The sequence below is a fragment of the Cariama cristata genome, unplaced genomic scaffold (genome assembly GCF_000690535.1).
Source record: "Cariama cristata isolate BGI_N322 unplaced genomic scaffold, ASM69053v1 scaffold1006, whole genome shotgun sequence".
NCBI lineage: Eukaryota > Metazoa > Chordata > Aves > Cariamiformes > Cariamidae > Cariama > Cariama cristata.
Genome location: NW_009623623.1, coordinates 91,176 through 105,077, shown reverse-complemented (window position 1 = coordinate 105,077; position 13,902 = coordinate 91,176). Strand labels below are relative to the sequence as shown.

Sequence of the window (13,902 nt, the reverse complement as noted above, 5' to 3'; positions counted from 1 at the left end):
TGCAGTACTTCATCAGCCACCTTTCCCCAGCTTATCAAGTTGCTGCTTATCTTTATTCTTTGCTTGAAATCCTACCTATTTTTGGTCCATGTGACCCTGTTCATATGCCAACCAATTTGAATTAATGTCAAGAGTATGATTTCATGAGACATTGTACTACTTTGCTAAAAATCCAATTATTCTGCATCTGCTGCCTTCTTTTCATTCAGTACTTTTGTAAATCTATCAAAAAGGCAATCAAGTCTAACTGGCCGTATTCATTCTTTATAATCCATGCTGACGACCGTGCGCAGTCCCACCGTTCTCCAGGGCTGAGAATACATTACAAGAAAGAGCCCATTGTTAGGATTTGTACTTTTCGCACCTCACCATCCTCCTTTCCAAATATGAGCGGTTATAAAAGCTACTGGTACTTGACCTTTGTAGTCAATCCTCGGCTGAGAATGTTCTCAATAGCACGTGCTTCACTGTGGCCACTACTAGCTGTCATCCTGCCCAGGCTGCTGCCTTCTCTTGCCTGGCAGCTCCGACGAGCTCTGCTAGCCCCATGGCTGAGACTGTGTCCGACTGATAGCTGCTGACCCAGCCCAGGGGTGATGGGGAGGTCCCCACACCTGGATTCCCAGTATCCCAGCTGCAGGGTTAGGGTGCAGGCTGCTCAGCCGGCTCTCCGTGGTGAGAGCCCAGATCAAACAGAGGACAATTGCTTGGGCTCGGCACCTGACTTCACTCGAGTGCCCGCATGCGTCAGGGGTGAGACCTGCGGCACCCAGGGTATAGAAGAAGACACGGATACGACATACACATTTTACGCTCAGAAAGGATAATATCTAGAGCGTGATGGGACGAGTGCCAGTTCACAGAAAGCCAGGCAAGACTTTCCTTGGCAGGTCTGCAGAGGATATAGAAAAGGAACACCTAAGTGCATCTTGGCTAGCACTACGCATTTCATGGAAGCCTTGGACATTAGGGTCGTGACCACGGTTAATTCCGCACTAGTGAAGTGACAATTCTGAATTGAAGGTGGAATGTACCCTCCTCCCGTGGGGTGGAATCAAGTAACTGCTCCTTAGCTACATTAGTAAGATGTCTTCATCTAGAGAAGATGAATCAGAGCCTAAATATTTTTTCAGACATGGAAAACCACAGAGCAATAGGAGGTTTTTCTCCTGCCTGCCTCAGGTATCAGTGCTACCTGTGCCATATCTCCCAGATGTTTTCTAATGTGTTTCTATGCCTTATGATGAGGGAGATTTTGTCACTCTCTCAGGCACTCCATCCCAGTGTTTCACCATTCTTTTTTTCTCCCTTAATAGCTAACCTGCAATGTTCATCACCCTACTTCAGGCCTATCATCTCTTGTCATGTCCAGCATGAACACAGAGGACAGGTTATTTTTTTCTTGATAATTAGCCAAGCAAATGTATGACCTAAGGAAGCACATCACTAAAAATACTTATTTTCTAAACAAAATATAAAGGATAAATATTAGTCATTATTTAAACACTTTCCTTTTGACACTAATTCCAAGTCCTCCACTAACAGAAATTAATCTCTCTCTTATTCTTAATACTCTCTTATTCTTAAGAAGCTGGACACTTGTTTTCCAAGATCAAAACATGGCAGTTCAGAAGTGCTTGTAAAAGTTTAGTGCCTATTCCTACACAGCATCTCAAGATTCATGCGAGATAATAAAGTATAGATTTTTACTTAAAAAATGGTTTTTCATTTTCCAGTGACTAGACAAATGAAATGTTTGTGCTGAAGGCTCCATCCCAGTCACTATGGAAGTTTCTTTACACTAATTTAATACCATCAAACTATGTAAAGAGTATAAAAACCAAGACAAAAAAACTCATATAAGGCTTTTATTTTTAATACATCAAACTAAGCATGGTTTTTATGAAAGAAACATTTAGCTTTATTAGAATTATTAATATGCTCATAACAGGAAAATACCCAAGAGAAAAAGATTAATGTATGTATTCAGCAGAGCCTAGCTGGAGATACAGTACTGTACTTGAAAAGCCAAGTGGTGTTTGCGTTAGGACAACTTCTGGTGCTTCTGGACTATTACTTCGGGCACTTCTGGTGTATCTAATCACTTCTAGTACTAATCTGACATTCCCATTTGAGAAAATGTCCATCTACAGTTGTGGTATTCAGGTATGAAGTTTTCACATTGCTTCCATTTTGCTGCCTTTCTAAAACACTGCGTTGGGAAATGCTGAGCGGTAACCAACTTCATATTCACCCTTGCTCCAAATGCATAGCACTGCCCTGAACTGCTCCAAGACCTAGTGAAACCTTTGGGGGTCTTCCCGTTAATTTCAGTAGCATACGGATCAGATCATATCCCTTGCATCATGTCATCTGTGTAAAGCAGTGCTGTCTCCAACTTACAAGCTCTCTTCAGACGTAATCATATCACTCTGCTTAAGGCGAAAGTCATGAATCCTAAGCTGATGGCAATAACATAATATAAACCAGGAACCTGAGGAGATGTTAACAGCTCAGGGAAGCAATGTAAGCAAATACTTTGCAATGGAACCTCTCTTCCTCTTGATTCTCTCAATTTCCATTACTGTTAAAATGGACCCAAATTATTCTTCTCAAAAATCCTTGCCTAATTGGCCAAACCATTAGGTATTAGTTAGGAATGCCACAGTCAACTACAAAGCAGCTTCCCTTTTCCTGTGCATAAACATAGACAGCCAGAGGGAAGGAAATGAAAAAGATACTTTCCATGATTTTACTTTGGTAGCTTTCTTATTTTTATTTCTTCTATATTGCTTATTTCATATTTATGATGCTTTAAACAAAGAAGAAGCTGTAAAGAGACACAACTAGAAAATACAAAAGAATGCCAACACTGAAACGCGAAAGAAAATGAACAGCCAGCTATATTTTCAGTAAGATGGTATTTGTCACTCAAAATATAAAACTGCTTACTAAAACACATATACTGGTAGATCTACTGTATTTGTATAAACTCCTCCTCGCTGTGGTATTACACCAAAGAGCATTCTGGACGAAATCACTACTGAATCGCTAACAGTAATTTAAAGAAGACAGTCGGGTATGTAGTTAAGTACACGTCAGGGCATGCTACAATTAAGTACGTACATGTGGTAACCCGTGTGTAGAATACTACTCTTGCAGGACAAGCCTCAGTGACTGATGAAAGAAATTAATTACTACCAAAGTTATTTTGATGTGTAAGTTTGTTGCTTCTAGCAGCAAAAATGCCACACACCTTTTATCACTGCATGTATTACTGAAATCTGCAGATGAAGGCCACTTTTGTGTATAGGCTTTACATTGCTGCTTACCAGGGTGGTGTGTCTGAGCATCTTCCAGGCAAAATCAGTCCTGCCAGGGAAAAGTCCCTTATGAATTCTGCGGCTATGCACATAGGAGTGAAACTGTAACCCCTAATAAAAGAAGGTGGTGGGTTGTTAATGTCCCTGTAGAACTGAGCATTTTAATTTGTTCTGACCATGCATGTTGCAAAAGGCAGGGAGTTGAAGGAAATGTAAAACACACCTTGCCAAATTATCAGTGTGGTTCCAGCCCAGAGTCTGCAGGAACAGATGTTTCTGCTCACTAGCTTCTTAACCCCACGATCTGCTGCTGGGACAGTGCAGTACCCTGCAGCCCTCCTGTAGAAGGAAATGCTCAACATCTGTATAGACAGCCCAGCAGAGAATTAAACACTAGCTAGCAACCTGTAATAGGATCATTAGAGGTTTAGAGGAGCTGCAGAATGGGAAGAATAATGAATAAATGAAAGACTGAAAAGATTTCTTTATCGTTGGCTAACAGCAGTACCTGTAGAAAATTCAATGAAGAGACAAAAATGGAGTGGTAAGATGAGGCTAAAAGGCCTTCAGAAAGGGACATGGTGTGGATAACAATGTAGAAGTGTAAATATTTAGAAAAATTGATCCAAACCAGAGGTTCTCTTAAAATTGGCTGTCTCCTGTGCAGTTTTGATGTAAGGAAAACTGCAGTGCCCCTAAAAATTTAGTTCCATAACTAGATTATATCTCCAATTAAGGGATGTTAGAAAACAGTCTTTTCTGGAAGTCCTGCATTTTCTTCTGTGGGAAACCGTGTGTGAGCAGCATGACTAATGAGGATGGTAATATCAACTATTACTTCTAGCACAGTTATTTTTCCTTTTCTGTCACCTTTGCCTTGATAGGAATAGCTTTCTTATCTGTCTATTACTTGTGGGGAATTTTCTGCGGAGAAAATGTACAACCTTCCAGACTCCATAATATGCTTATCATTTCAGCTCTTTAGTTCTAGCTACAGTATTAACTATGGGCTCTGTCATTTGCACTTAAATGCCCGGTAATGAGTTCCAGCAAAATAGAGAAGTTACCATGTCAAGCTGCAACATGCAGTTTTCTGCACTGTCCTGCTGTTAAGTGAAGACTCCCTTGATTTAGCTCAGACTTCTACACTCTTCCTCACAGACCATCATCGTTAAATGCCTCTTGCTGCTCCTGGCACATACTTGCAACCAGAGAGGAGAAGAAGCACTCCAGCCCGGGCTTCAAGCAAACTATTAGTTCATGTACAACCGGTATGTTTGAACTGACTGAGCCAGACCCTGCTTAGCGAGAAGTTGATGGGAACTTTGCCAGGATCCAAGTAAGCGAAGACCTGGCACCGACAAAGCTTTTCTTAATCTTTACTACTTTTACCAACAGTTTGTCCTCTGCAAGATAGGTTAAGATCATCCGTTTTGCAAATACTGCAAGCTCAAACGCTGCCAAAGCTTTTCTTTAACTCCAGCCTGCCGTCCTCATCGAGCCCCCCATGCTAACATCAATACCTGAGAAGCTATAAGGCAACCCAAATGGAGGAACTGCTCCTGCGTAAGACCAGCATAGCAAGGAAACAAGGTGTGGGGCACAGCCTTTGCCTGACACTGTGTCACAGCGGCCACGTCCCACCCATGGCACCAAGGGGTGGCTGGGGTAGTGCACAGGGCAGGTCACAGGCGTGCGAAGGAAAGTGCAAGAGGAGGGAACTGGGACAGTTTCTCTTCAACAACCATAACAGCTTTTACCTGATGAGAGCATTCATGAAACTCCAGCTTGTATTCACTTCCAACATTTCAATTCTTTGAATATATTTTCCCAAATTACACTTGCTGGGGTAGGATTAGAAAGGAAGATTTTTTTTCTTCTTGCCTGGGACACAAAGACCGCTGACGCAGTAAGGGCAGCAGTTGCAGGATAACGTGGTATGTGATAGAGAGGATCATTTCAGAACTACATGTTTTACTGCCAGACTACTGCAACTTTTTCTCTCCTACACATGAAGATTAATTCCTTACAGTAAGTTACACTTCTCCTACATTCACCAGTAATGTGAACTACTGGTAATTAACTACAGTATGTAGCAGCACCGGGTACTTATCTGCCCTACATCTCGTATATGTTCATTTGCCCTGAGTACAGCATTCCACAAGCAGAGCAAACATGAAGTAAGCGATCACAACTTGCCCAAGCTTAAATCACAACCCTAAGCAGACAACATATAATCTTCAAATGTTCTTTGGACAAAACCCTATTTCTCTATCCAAAATCCTTTTTGAAGCTGGATCCCATTGACATGACGATTGTCTACACTGCTAAGCAAGTATTTGCAGCATGCTGTTCTCCCACACCACGTCATTCCTAAAAATCATTGTGACTCCTTTCAGATTAAAGATCTGTTAAACTACTCGGACTAAAATCTGGAATCTGTGTCAACAAATCTAGCACCTCTTTAAAGTCAGACAGAAATAACTTTCAGATGAAACATCAGCATTAGGTATCTGAAAGTATAAACGTTTTCTTAGGCCTGTTACAAAAAATGTTGGATAAAAAGGCATGAACAACAACAGCTTAATCCACCCCATCTATCACACTTCACTTCTGGAATGCGCACGACTCCACTAATTACCACCTCAGAGAAATTATCATTATGGGAACAGACATGTACCCCAGGCAGTACCAAGATATTTCACCCGAACACAGGCTCCTCCTGCCAGCCCGTGCCTCGGTGTCCCCTCAGTCCATCGACCTACCCCACAGGGAGCGGCAGCGCTGGAGTGATCGAGACATTGAATAATCTCTGCTGTCAACGTTGGAAGCGACAGAATGAGCAGACTCCCTGGATGGTGTTAACAAACCCACTAAGGAGACAAATGCCTTCAGCTGCACTTTCACACTCTGGAATTGGTTTCAGTATAAAACAAAATCTCACTTGTAAAAAGCCTAATCTGTAAGAGGAGCACTGACGCTTAACCTTAGAGCACTGAATTCTCACCTTCCTCTTGAGAAATGATGGAAATTTCTGTCCTGCATGTATGGCTTTCTCCCCATCATTTCTGAAACATTCAAAATACTCCAGGCAGCATTTTCAAATAAACAAGCTCAGTTATCAAAAAATGACATTTTACCTGTTCAATTGGCCAGAGAAAACACATCTCAAAACCCAAAATTATTTTTCACACATGCAGCAAAGAATTTACTTCGCAGAAAAATGTCATACTGAATATTCATTCTCTTATTTCTAGGGGTCGGAAATTTATTGGAGTAATTGAAGTGGATGAAGGTTTTGATTTGTGGGCAAACCATGGCCTTTGTCTAAAATGCTGTACAACACAGGACAGCCTCAAGTAAAGCATCTGATAAAACTACCACTGAACTACCACTTCCTCAAATTATTTTTGTATTTTAGAGGACTTCCAAAGTTTATATAAAACCAAACATTAAATTCCCTTTATCCTCCTTTATCCCTATATGCTACTACTGACAAATGCTCGCTATCTCACCAGCTTATTCCAAAGCCCAGTCCATATTTCATCTGAGTTTACTGTGAGGAAGAAATGGGAATGATAACTCCTGAATCTTTGTCTGCTACCCAAACCTCTCATGAGCTTCCCCCAGCAACATATGAATTGCAAGCAACCATGGCAGGCTTCACCATATAGACTTCTGTGAATTTCTTTCAGTTGTTAATAGCTTAGTTGACGTAACCTTTTTTTTTTCACATGGATTTGTGATGGAAAACAACCGGTAGCGGTAGAGAAGCCCATTGGGAGTCCTAATCCTCAATAGCAAGGCTTCAGCTGCTATGACAGGTCTTCAGCCCATGAGCAGATCACCTTGCCTATTTAGCCCCACTCCTCTTGTGGCTGTGATTGCTCCTACTCCTCCTGGCAAGAAAAAATATGTTACAAACAGCTGCTATTCCTCCTTCTGCTGCTTTCCCTCAGTGGGAGGAAGGCAGAGAGGGATGCCAACAACATAATGGCTTAGCTGAAGCCAGCTATTTTTACACGACAGCGCGGCCCCGCAGCCCAGTCTTGCAGGCTGCTACTGCCTGCATGTAAGGAAATCTAGACGAGCACCAGTCCTTCTAGGGTAAGTACCCGCGGTACTGCCTTTTGCATCGTGAACCCTCTCAGAGGTAAATAATACTCTAAACACTTTAAATTCATTCAGCTGCAATACAAAAAAAGACCTAATCCAATCACTAATGAGGTTCACAGGTGTATTTTCACTATCGACAGCAAGTCCTATCAAGTCCAGAGATTTTCAAGCACAGGCATCTGGAAGTAAGGATGCAGCTCTCCACTCACTTTAAGGCAATCTTATCGTTTTTTGAGCTGGCATCAGAAAAAAGTTTTACCCTCTCCTTTGTGCTGCATTTTCACTGATATGAAGTGGATCAGGTAGCAGACCTGGCTGAAAATTCACGTGTTTTTTTTATGGCTGAGTCAGTTTTAATCTGGAGCCATTTTGTAGTGTCACCTTCTGTGTAGCTGCATAAAACCGTCGTCAGCAAAAAGGCGGTGCTGAAGGAGATAGGGCGAGGGCAGGGGTCCCTTCAGCAACACTTTGCTTTCTTTTGTCTAAATGAGTTTTTACGGTATCTACTCAAAACTGCCCAGCCTGAAAAACTACATCCAACCCCCAGCACAACAGAAAGCACAATCTGTTAGGAAATACATGGTACTACTACAAACCCCTCTGAAGTCTTTGAGAGCAGTTTGAGAGATACAAAAGACCATTGCTCCTCAACTGCAAGAACTGTAAGCAAAACTGAACACAATTTTGAAATTGTGTTTCTCCTTGTACAAAAAAATTTCTCCTGACTTCCTAGAGAATGTAGTATGATTTTCAACTGTCATGATTGCTTTATTACACTGCAGTCATGTAATAATATTTACAGTCATCCCAATGATGGTCCAGTATTTTCTCGACATAAAAGAAACTTTTCCAGAATATCCCCTGGACCCTTCTCCTACCTACACAAAACACCTACACAAAAAAGTCTGTCACATTGCACTATGTTTATTTCTTACTGTGCCTCAAACAAAATTGAAATTCACTTTCTTGTGCTTGTTACAGCATTCAAAATCAACCAGTGTCCCATCACTGAAATCAACTGAAGGAGCATGAAACCTGCCTCAAAGGCATCCACTCCTCTTGCATATTACAATAACATCCAATTGAACCAAAACCTATTGTTATCATTGGACTCATTTTGAAATAAAACTTGAATAGAGGACTTGTTGCTGTGCCATTCTCCAAAGGACTTCCCTGCGGCAGTGTGCCTTCCCTAAAAAATGTCATTGTTAATGGAATTAATTTGTTATAGAGGATGAATAGGTTTACATGTCAGGTCAGTTACTCAAGCAACTATTATTACTGAGAAATCCAAACCAGTATATAATCAGCCAATGCAGATTTGTGAACCCAACAGATAATTATGCTAGTGATGAGGATATACACAAAAAGGCTGATCTCTTTTCATGCTCAATATTACTATATGATAGCAAATTCAATCCCTGCTTCCCAAACAGAAATCGGCTCTAGTTCCCAACTAGCTAGCCAGCACATTGGACACTAAAATCATCAGTCACACTGCAGAAGTACACTTACAAATGTCAGTAAGTCAATTCAGCACAAACACTGGACTAAAAAAAAAAAAAAAAGTTTTGTTTGACAGTTCTTACTGCCTTACCACCTGGGAAATGAAAATATCCACATGTCACTGCTTACAAGACTGTTTCTCGTATGTAAAAGAATTTCTAATTTTACATCTTCAGATGGCTGCTAACTGCACGAAATTCTCAATTTATCGTCATGTAAACAAGTCCTAGTCCATACAGTGCTATGGGATACAGGCACATGAGAGAAGGGTATCAAGGAAAGTCCACTTCAAATGCAAAGAGTGAGAAAAGAGAGAGGCAAACACACAATATCCCAATTTCAGACCCATGAGAAGAAAGAGAAGAAAACACACAATACCCCAATTTGAGACCCATCCACCAAAGACTTGGCAGAAAAGAGGAGCTGTGGACTGTCAATGGAAAGATAACAAACTTGAGTTGTGGTGAAGGGTCAGTGGGAACCAGTTTTATAATCCTACTACGGAATATGCTTGAGTGTACATGGACAAAGAAACATAACTGGTAAATGATTTCAGATGCAGTTTGTAAGTTAGACAGTATATATACATACATTTACACAGGGAAAACATTTGCATTTGATACTTATTAGAAAGCTTTCACCATAAGCTCCAGTCAAATATTAGTTTGGAGCCAAGATCACATTAACAGGATATAAACTTTTCAGTGGGATAGTAATACTTAATGAAGTATAGAAAAATAGGAACAGGTCCTCAGACAAAACACTTTTTTCTCTCAGATTTGATAGAAAGACTGGTATTAATTGCCAAAATTTTAAACTGAATACTTACTCTTTCAACCGGGGTATTTTCTTCACTCGTTACACTTGCTTTTCTTGATTCATTTTTTGTTCTGCTCAGCCTCCGGGACACTTTTTCTCTAAGCAAAGTTGCGTATCCAATGTGTTCATAGATGGGGTTTGTTGTCATTTTGGAAATATACTCAGAAGCCTTTGTTTCTATATACAATGTTATCAAGCCATCTGTAACCAGATCATGAATTGATTCGAATCTTTTCTCCCCAACAAAGTGCTTCCCATCATAGAACAACCTGTAGTTTAAGGTCTGATTACCAAATCTGTAAATACCAGAAAAAAAGGAGGGAGAGAAGAAAGAGAGAGAGGGAAGAGTGAGAGAGAGAATTCATACTGGCAAAACACTCAAGAGGTAATTTTGCTGATGAGTCTATATGTCTGGATTACATATGGAATATGCATGCGGCTGCAACTGGAGCTCTGTGGAGAGACCAACTCAAGTTCAAACCAAAAATTGACTGAATCAGATGGACTGGGCTATAGAACTGAGGCCAAGTCTCCACAACAAGCTACGCAACCCAGATTTATGTGGTTTAAATCTAAATCCTAAAGGGACAACTGCAGCAATCGGAAAGGCATGTTTGCATTGACAAGACTTTACACCAGAATGCATAATTGTGTTAAAGGCTCTCCTATCCCGAAACATTTTTGAGGTGCAGAAAGTGGATGCTTAACCACCATGAGCATATTTACAGTCAATGAAGAGAGACAGGCATCTCTAGCAAGTAATTAAAATCCTAAGGGTCCGAATCACCCTCTGGCATGAAGTCAGGGAGACTGAGCTCCTAATTCAGGGGCCCAATTAAATACCCAAGGTTCTGCGGGATAACTCTGGCCCTATTTATGGCAGGTGTAATCTATGGGTTTTTTTTTTTTGAAGTGTTTTAGAAACCAGAGTGCTGTAGTAGCACATTCAGTTTATAACACCGAGATTGGAATCCCATTCTTGATTAAAGGATTCAAAGATATGGCACTGGATTAAATGGCCCTTATATTGCATCAAATGTTCATGATTCTGCATACTTCATTGAGCATTCAAATCAAAGTGTTTAAGCCTCTTATTTTTTCATGCACATTTTTCATATGAATTCCCAATTTATAATCAAATTCAGTTTTTGATTCTACAAATAATTATCCAGATGGATTTAGAAATTGTGCTGTTGTGTCAAAACAGCAGGCACTTTGCCATAATCTCCATCCTTTCATAGTTATTTTTATTCTTTATTTTGAAATCTTTCTCCAAAACCCTAAAAAATTACATTTGTTCTTTTTCAGCTGACTAAAGTTGCTTTTAATTTACACCACTTTTTAGTTGGCATGACTTACCAGCTTTTCCAGCTCTACCATCTGCACATCAATATGAATTCTGAGGATGATTTCAGCACCATATCACAGCTACTTGGGGTAACTCCTTAAAGGATTTTTCCTTCTGGCTTACCAGCAGAAGGGTAAAAATGCAGACTTTTATTTTGTGTATATCTCACGGAAGTAATAATGCTATAAAAATTGCAAAATATTGCCAAGGAGATTGTTGTGTCAAAACCCAATAGAATATCTTGCCACTATCCCACAGCAACTTTAAGACTGTTGCGTGGACAGGTTTTGAATGGCACAGCTAAGTCACGAGCAGCCGTATTTTCAAGAAAAGGCACTTGTGAGGGGCAATGAGGTTGTAGCTTGGGCTCCCATTGAACTTTTGATTCACTTGAATAGCAGACTCTTACTTCTTGGAGCAGCAGCATCCCACGCTTCACACTGTATTTCCACAGCAAACTTGAATTCCAGTTAGGGAACAAAACTGAAGTCCAGTATGTTGCCTTTGACAGCTGGCCAGCCAATGGACTTCATGATTTTCCAGGTCTGTCCAGGGTTATTATCGCTGATGGTTCCTAGTGCTTGTGTACAACATGTTGCTGAGCTCAGAGGACAACCTGGCTATGTCCTCTGCTGGGACACTCTCCTGTTATGTACTCACTCACATCTCTTACACAGTTTTCAAGGAGAAGCTCCATCTTTACAACATTCAACTCTGGGTAGCAAAAATTTTGAAGATGGGCAGAGTCTGCTTCTGAAAAGGGACTTCCCAGTTAAGTGCTGAAAGAATGACTGAATTGCTGCAGTACTGTGACAGTCAAACTGCTGAGAAGAGGGTGTAAAATCACTCTGACACCATGAAGTGTATTAAGTAATGGCGGACATAGACTGCACTCAAAAGGGACTGATATAATCCCCTCCATTAAACACATTTACACTTGAACTATAAGCCTCTATTAAAATAGCATTTACCTGAGAGCAAGAGTATAGCAGCCGGGTTGCCGCTGGCTTTCTCGAAGAATATATGCTCCTTCTACCCCAGCAAGTATTTCATCTGCTTGCTCCCGAGAAATAATCCCGTGAAACCTAAGGGAAGACATTTCAGTGACTTACAGAACAATCCAACCAGAAACACCTCCTCCTCCACCCCAAAAACTGTTTGAAAACTTCTGCACTGCAGACCATCGTGGTCTAAGCCATCAGGCCACCGACCAGGCATCTAAAAGTAGCAGGACAGTCATCCAGCCTGGGCAAGTCCAGCAAAGAGGCAAAACAAAAATTACACTGTATATGTAGTTTCAGTCTGTATAACACTCAATCGCACCCAAAGATTATTTTCTGTAAATGCCCCATCTTTTCACAACTTTACCCCTCTACCAGTCCATGCGCCTCTTCCTTGTCTCCTTTCTAGGGGCCTTACAACAGAATTGAAAACTAGGCATAAAGGCATTTTGTTTTTTAAATGGAGATGACTTAAAATGAGAGGTCACTCATTATCAGTTTGCTTTATTTCTATATTAACATTGCTTCCTCAAATTTGTAAGGGAAACTGAGACAAAAAATAACAACTATTCAAAATTCTATTCTCCATATATTAAAGTAGAAAGCTACAGAGTAGCCTTGAGAAAAATACTTTCTTCATTTCAATGAGTTCCTCATTCGGTGTTGGAAAAAAGCCATAATTCTCCGATTCTTTTGTCATTGCTGTTTTAAGAAAGAAAGAGGCCCTACGATGCACAATTAACCTTATGATAATCAATATTTAGCGGTGATCTCTCCATAAGTACAAATGCAGTCTTTACAGCAGTTTGCGTCTTAACTCCTACACCCTATAGTTGATAAGTCTCCGAGGGTCTCATCAGAGGTTTTGAAAGTTTCTATTTTTGCTGCTGTCTGAAAAAATGCACTAAAACATACTGGCCTTCAGCATTTTCTCTTTTCTGACAATACATATGAAGTGGCACGTTCCTAACACTGCCTCTGGCTTGGTAGCGAAAGAGAAGAAAAACACATTGGATGTAAATGCAATTGTTGTTCTGTTCTCGTTATGTTGCCTTTTCACAACTAATACATGTTGGAAATACTAGGTTTAGGTGAGCTTTCCAGAGTGACTTTCTATTCAAAGTGATGTAAATTGATTCATACTTTCTGTCTGTACTGGTGGGGACACACTCACTTACTGCCATATCCAAATTGAAATGAGCATCCCCTAGATGATATAATTTAAGCATGTCTTTACCAGTAACTCATGGCAATTCATAACTCTAGTTAAAAATAATGAGCACAAGCTATTCACCACCAGAAGCTCATTATAAAATATAGCAGGCTTTAGGTTAGATATTAGGAAAAGCGCTCTCCTGGTGATCAATTTAAGAAATCACTGGGACAGGATACCTGGGGCATCTGTGAAATTTCTTTAACCATGGGTGAAAAGCACCGGGTAATCCAAGCTGTCTCATGGACATTTTTTGTACATTTTTATAAGGGCATAAAACCAGCTTCTACACAGTACAAGATCCCCTGAACCAGACATCTGCTTCTGACAGCAGTCGACAAGAAATGCTTACAGAAAGAGTACGGGAAGCAGTGACATATTTCTTTCACTTCACATCCCTGTCCATCCATCACTGGTTTAGCCAGAAGTTGTGTCTGATCAGCTATGACCTTACCCTTCATGAATCTGAGAATCTCGCTTGTAAACCCTTTAATATCTTTATGCTTTTGGTCTCCACAGCACCTCGTGGCAATGAACTTGAGAGGGATGCTGTGCATGTCCCTCTCTTGGACACCC

The 13,902-nt window shown here is 40.6% G+C and overlaps 1 protein-coding gene across 1 annotated transcript in view; it reads right to left on the bottom strand.

Annotated features, from left to right (window-relative positions):
- The window catches only part of LOC104163700 (beta-chimaerin), a 92,897-nt gene that overhangs the window by 53,913 nt on the left and 25,082 nt on the right, over positions 1–13,902 (bottom strand). Inside the window, exons 5-6 of the mRNA XM_009702793.1 lie at positions 12,084–12,197; positions 9,775–10,060 (exon numbers count right to left, since the gene is read on the bottom strand). Coding sequence (XP_009701095.1) covers positions 9,775–10,060; positions 12,084–12,197 — 400 coding nt within the window. The remainder of the gene's footprint in view (positions 1–9,774; positions 10,061–12,083; positions 12,198–13,902) is intronic.